Source organism: Brienomyrus brachyistius, unplaced genomic scaffold (assembly GCF_023856365.1).
Source record: "Brienomyrus brachyistius isolate T26 unplaced genomic scaffold, BBRACH_0.4 scaffold52, whole genome shotgun sequence".
NCBI classification, from domain to species: Eukaryota; Metazoa; Chordata; class Actinopteri; order Osteoglossiformes; family Mormyridae; genus Brienomyrus; species Brienomyrus brachyistius.
The window spans coordinates 2141770-2147297 of record NW_026042327.1 but is presented as its reverse complement, the minus strand read 5'-3'; the positions used below and the strand labels follow the sequence as shown (position 1 = coordinate 2147297).

General features: G+C 39.7%; 1 protein-coding gene across 3 annotated transcripts; it reads left to right on the top strand.

Annotated features, from left to right (window-relative positions):
* The first annotated feature begins 705 nt into the window (after positions 1-705).
* LOC125723851 (uncharacterized) lies at positions 706-4495 on the top strand. 3 transcript variants are annotated; one of them, XR_007386985.1, is made up of 3 exons: positions 706-1053; positions 2332-3713; positions 3948-4133. XR_007386985.1 is itself a non-coding variant. In XM_049000693.1 (3 exons), exons 1-3 carry the CDS (start codon positions 942-944, stop codon positions 4230-4232), a joined length of 312 nt encoding a protein of 103 aa, XP_048856650.1. In that variant the 5' UTR covers positions 706-941; the 3' UTR covers positions 4233-4495. The 3 variants fall into 3 exon arrangements, 1 of the variants encoding a protein (XP_048856650.1); XR_007386984.1 differs by having other exon boundaries at positions 3831-4133; XM_049000693.1 differs by lacking the exon at positions 3948-4133 and adding an exon at positions 4217-4495 and having other exon boundaries at positions 2332-2515.
* Positions 4496-5528: the final 1033 nt, after the last annotated feature.

Below are 5528 nucleotides of genomic sequence, written 5' to 3'. Positions count from 1 at the left end.
TTCAAGTAAGAATTGCATTGTATTCTGTGCATGACAATAAAAACTTTGAATCCTTGAAATAAATGTATTTGATCTTTTTTCTGGCAGCTATCTTTTCACTGCTAGCACTTTGGATCAGGAGTTGGTTATTGCAGAAGAGGTAATGTGCATGCAGGTGATATTTGTATAGATGTATCTACACCCTTTTGGAAGTGCGGCCATCTCAGTCAGGTCTCGCACTACGAGGAGTAGAAGTTGTCTAGTTTGGCTGCTGTCAGTTTATATTACAAGTTTATATTACAGTTTATATTATTATATTACACTCCTGCAGCCGCCGGCAGATGGCGCTCCCCCTCACGTCAGCTGCAGTCAGACCTAAGTGAAGTCGAACGCACCCAATGGCTCCTCCCCATTCCCAATTATCAAAAAACCCACTAATTGAATGGGTCGCGTAATTATCGCTATGAATTCTGGGAGTCTGTGCAACTTCAAGACCGCAGCTCTCGTGTTAATTATAACAAGGAAGGAATATTATTCTATATTTTTAATGGCGACCGAATGATTGATTGATATAATGTAGTGTTTCATTCTAAATCCTGTTTTGATAAGATATCGACATTTCGTAAACATTCGATATACAATTAAACCATAATTGGTCCGTCTTGTTTCTTTGTCACCCAGAAACTTTACAACTGTGTTGTGAGCGGATTTTCAGCGCTTATATGTTTTTAAACTTGTCTTACAATTTTGTGGTACTTCTACGTTTCTGCGCTTTTGTAAATGTAGATCGTATGTTTCGTCATTTGATTAAAGCGTTTGAAGACTTTGCAGCGCGCTGACACCAATCGGCCACCGTAGCTTAGCAACCGAATCATAACAATTCTTTTCCGTTTAGAGTTTTCATTTGAACATTTAAAGCAGCTCAGACTTGCAGTTTATCAGCAAGAGAGAAGACGCGAAAGATGTCCATCGTGAAAACCACCGTGAATCTCCAGAGGATTGACTGGCTGCTGCCGAAAGGTGCAGTCAGTGTGCGGATCGCCCCGGAATACATCCCCGGTCCAGTTGGCCGAGGTAAGGATGGCAAAATGATGCCCAGACTAACTCAGCACTTAAAGAGTTAAAGTCAGAATATGCTTGACTAGTCTTCTTGAATCTTCTGTTCTATTATCTTGTTTTAGAAGTACATGTCTAAATAATAAAGTAGTTCACCTTTAGCTTTAATATACGGGAGTCTTTTTGCATGTCTACTGCATTATATAATGAAATCAGTAAAATCTGTGGCTGTGCTGTGTTTAAACATCAGAGAAAATCATCATGAAGTGGTAAAGTAACAGCTGAATATGTCCTAATATACGGTGTTTCCCCGAAAATAAGACAGGGTCTTATATTAATTTTTGCTCCAAATGACGCGTTACGGCTTATATTAAGGTAGTATTTTCCCAAGTATAACATGCTACAGTATATTTACCGGTATTCATGAAAAAAATCCACATTTATTCAAACACAGACATCATGTCATCTTCTAACAGTATCTTTCCATGTAAACAATTTGACGGTGAATTTATTCATGAACAAAATTCTGCTGTATACTGCATATGTTTATTCAAATATAGTCGTAATGTCATGTTCTTCTGGAACATCATCGTAAATCTCCAAGTTCCAAATTCCGTCCTGAATATCTCGCAACTCAATTTCCTGTAGAACCAGTGTCCCCAATCTCTCATGTTTAGCAATAACTCTGTCCTTAAATGAGCGCCTCTTGTCCATGTAGCCTTCTCGTAGTATAACCGCATCTCATTCTAGTTACCGTACAATCCATGGGACAATAACTAGGGCTTATATTACGGGCTTCTTGAAAAATCATGTTAGGGCTTATTTGCTGGGAAACGCGGTAGAAATCAGAAAAAGCATAAATCTTAGTTTGGTACCTTGAGAGTGAATAAATAATGCAACTTATGGAAAGTGTAAGATATGTAAAGGATTTGACTTAATAGTCAGTTGTTGATGCCAGCATTTGGATTGAGTGGGCTGCTATATTTGATGCACATGAACCTTTCCAGTGTTGTTTTTCGCTGTTGTTCTGCGTATCAGGGAATCTGTGCACAAACTGGCTTGTTTTTATAGGTCAGGTTCCCCTGCTGAAACGCAGACGGCCCAAGTCAAGACCAGCGCATAAGTTTCCCAAGCGTGTGTTTCCTGTATCCAATAAAGACTGCAGAATTTTTCTTAGTGTGCAATACCGACTGCCAAGTGTGATATCTGTGATGGTTGTGATGTAGTGTTGTTGTACAGTGACATAATGTTTCATTTAAATTAAATATGCTGTCCCCTGTCTTTATAATCCCAAAGGACAAACCAGTTCCAGTGATGCTGGCCGTCGGAAGAAGTGCCGCACCAGGCCGCCGGCAGCCAGCTCCCTGACCACGTCTGCCTCTCCTGGATCTGCTGCCATCCCGGTGGCAACCAGCAGGGGTCAGCAGGGCACAGGCCGCCGTAGAAATACGGCGGGAGGCCGGTCAGGGCGAAGAAGGAGGTATGACCAACAGAAGGGGTTAGAGCCTAAGCCCAGCTCACCAACCTTCTCCTCTTCATTTTTATTTTCGTCTTCAGCCCCCTCCTCTTTTGTTTCATCCCCATTTCTTTTTATGGGCTCCTCTGTTTTATCCCCACACTTAGTCACACCTGTAAGCCCAGCTCCACATCCATATTCAGCTCCAGGCCTGGTTCATCTGACCCATCTGCTTCAGGCTCCAGCACAGGCTGTAGCCGCCTCATCTCACCTGGAAAAATTCTATTGGTTGTATAACTATTATGTAACCAAGTACTCTAAAATGACCTATGACGCCAAGTGCTTTACTGAGTACTGGTGTCAGGAGTTTTGGAACAGACATTTAAATGAAATTAACTTAGCGAAACAGGGGAAGAATGAGGATAATGAGGGTACTCATTCATCCAAGAGGCGTAGGATTGATGAAGATGAGTTCATCTTTCCTATTGATGCACTGGAGCAGCTAAGTACCATGCCCAGGGCTCAGGAGATGGGTGTGGAAATGGGCTATCAGTCAGATGCACATAGCTACATTTCCCTGTAGATTCAGCACATAATTACACAAGAGTTGTCATACATACTTAGGATAAGATAAAATTAGGATATGTTACCATGTAGTTCTATAGCATAAGGTACTATAGGATAAGCTTAAGATAGGATAAGGTTAAGATAGGACAAGTTAAGATAGTCTTAACTTGTATGCCATTTTATGTTTTACAAAGACATGATAAATTACCATAAGTTTAGGATAAGATTATATGAGATAACATAGTATAAGAATAAGATAGGATTGCATAGCATAAGATAAGAAAGATAGGATAAGATAACATAGAATAAAATTAAGATTGTATAACATAGGATTAGATTAATTATAAATAAAGCAGTCCTCCTCAGAGGGGCGTGGTGGAGGGAATATTTAAGAAATAAAAATAGGATTAGTTAACATAAGGTAAAGATAAGATTGTATAACATAGGATTAGATTAATTATAAATAAAGCAGTCCTCCTTAGAGGGGGGGTGGTGGAGGGAATATTTAAGAAATAAAAATAGGATCAGTTAACATAAGGTAAAGATAAGATTGTATAACATAGGATTAGATTAATTGTAAATAAAGCAGTCCTCCTTAGAGGGGGGGTGGTGGAGGGAATATTTAAGAAATAAAAATAGGATCAGTTAACATAAGGTAAAGATAAGATTGTATAACATAGGATTAGATTAATTGTAAATAAAGCAGTCCTCCTTAGACGGGGGGTGGTGGAGGGAATATTTAAGAAATAAAAATAGGATCAGTTAACATAAGGTTAAGATAAGATTGTATAACATAGGATTAGATTAATTGTAAATAAAGCAGTCCTCCTCAGAGGGGGGGTGGTGGAGGGAATATTTAAGAAATAAAAATAGGATCAGTTAACATAAGGTTAAGATTAGATTGTATAACATAGGGCTACAGTGAAGAAATCAAAAATTTCAAGGCAGCATGAAGGTAACGCACAATCAGGGATGTGCAATTTCTGAGGCATGTATTCAAAAAAAGTATTTTAATTGTGTTTTATGATTCATATTTGAGTTCATGAAATAAAATGTTTTTTTCTACAGACTTTGATCAGTGTTTTTGTATTTTGTAAAATATGAGAAATACTGTATGCATGGTAATGTCAGGTGTGCAAAATGTTTGTGCTAACAAAGGACACAGAGCCCCTAGAAGGGCACAGAGCCCCAGGGAACTTCCAAGCAGCAGAGCAGATTCCAACAACCGAGGATCAAAGGAAAGAAAAGATACTGGCAGGAAGAAGATGATCTTGTGGCCAAAGGTTAAAAATGTAGAAGTTTGGAGAACAAATGTGTTACAAATGAAATATTATTTGAAATGTGCTACAGCTTAATCATTCTATCATACATCCATCCATCCATTTTCCAAACCGCTAATCCTACTGGGTCGCGGGGGGTCCGGAGCCTATCCCGGAAGCAATGGGCACAAGGCAGGGAGCAACCCAGGATGGGGGGCCAGCCCATCGCAGGGCACACTCACACACCATTCACACCTACAGGCAATTTTTTAGCAACTCCAATTAGCCTCAGCATGTTTTTGGACTGTGGGGGGAAACCAGCGTACCCGGAGGAAACCCCACGACGACATGGGGAGAACATGCAAACTCCACACACATGTAACCCAGGCGGAGACTCAAACCTGGGTCCCAGAGGTGTGAGGCAACAGTGCTAACCACTGCACCACCATGCCGGCCCACAAATTTAAACAAATTCATTTTAAATAACTTTAATCTCAGAGCCAATTGCCATGTGCCCACAAATATTTCAATTATTATTGTTTATGATTATAAATGCCGAATACATTACTGGAGCCTTCGATTTAGCATACACAGTGCCCTCTACAGGATTCTGTCGAAACAGCATCTCTCAACCTCGTTCACAAGATTTGTCTTTTTCACAAAATGTTTTTCTTTGTAAATCCCAAAATCTTCCTATAAATGTATGTATGAATGCTTCTCGTCTTTTTCAGTCACACGAAGCCTTTATAAATGAGCTCCCCGATTAATCTGTTTACATGAAAACATCTTAATTGCGTTAAGGCATGTAAACGTAGCCACCTAACGAAAGGTAACCACGTGACTTAGCAGACTGCATGTTCCTCATTTCCTCTGTATGGACCATAGAGCTGTGTATCGGAGAGTCTGACAACACGCTACGTTTCAAGATACAGGCATTACAATTCAATGCGCTGCTCTATTTTGCCATTCTTTTTTTTAAAAATCTTCTTTTAGAAAAACATGGCACATTATAGAGAGCACACCACCAAATGGATGAAATCTGAGTAAAAACATTTGATTTTTAACGCAATCAGAATAAAGGGGTCTGCATTTATCACTGTCCCTGTAACAATCCAGCGTCGTAGCACTACAGCTATTTCGGATTCAGCCAACGAATAACGTTGCTAGTCAGCAGCCTTGTGCAAGCTACTGAAAATTACTAATTACCAATT

Bases quoted from the DNA above. Each gene is read 5' to 3' on its own strand.
- LOC125723851 (XM_049000693.1), top strand. From the start codon at position 942: ATGTCCATCGTGAAAACCACCGTGAATCTCCAGAGGATTGACTGGCTG. The intron at 1,054-2,331 runs GTAAGGATGGCA...ATAATCCCAAAG, and splicing joins CCCCGGTCCAGTTGGCCGAG to GACAAACCAGTTCCAGTGAT.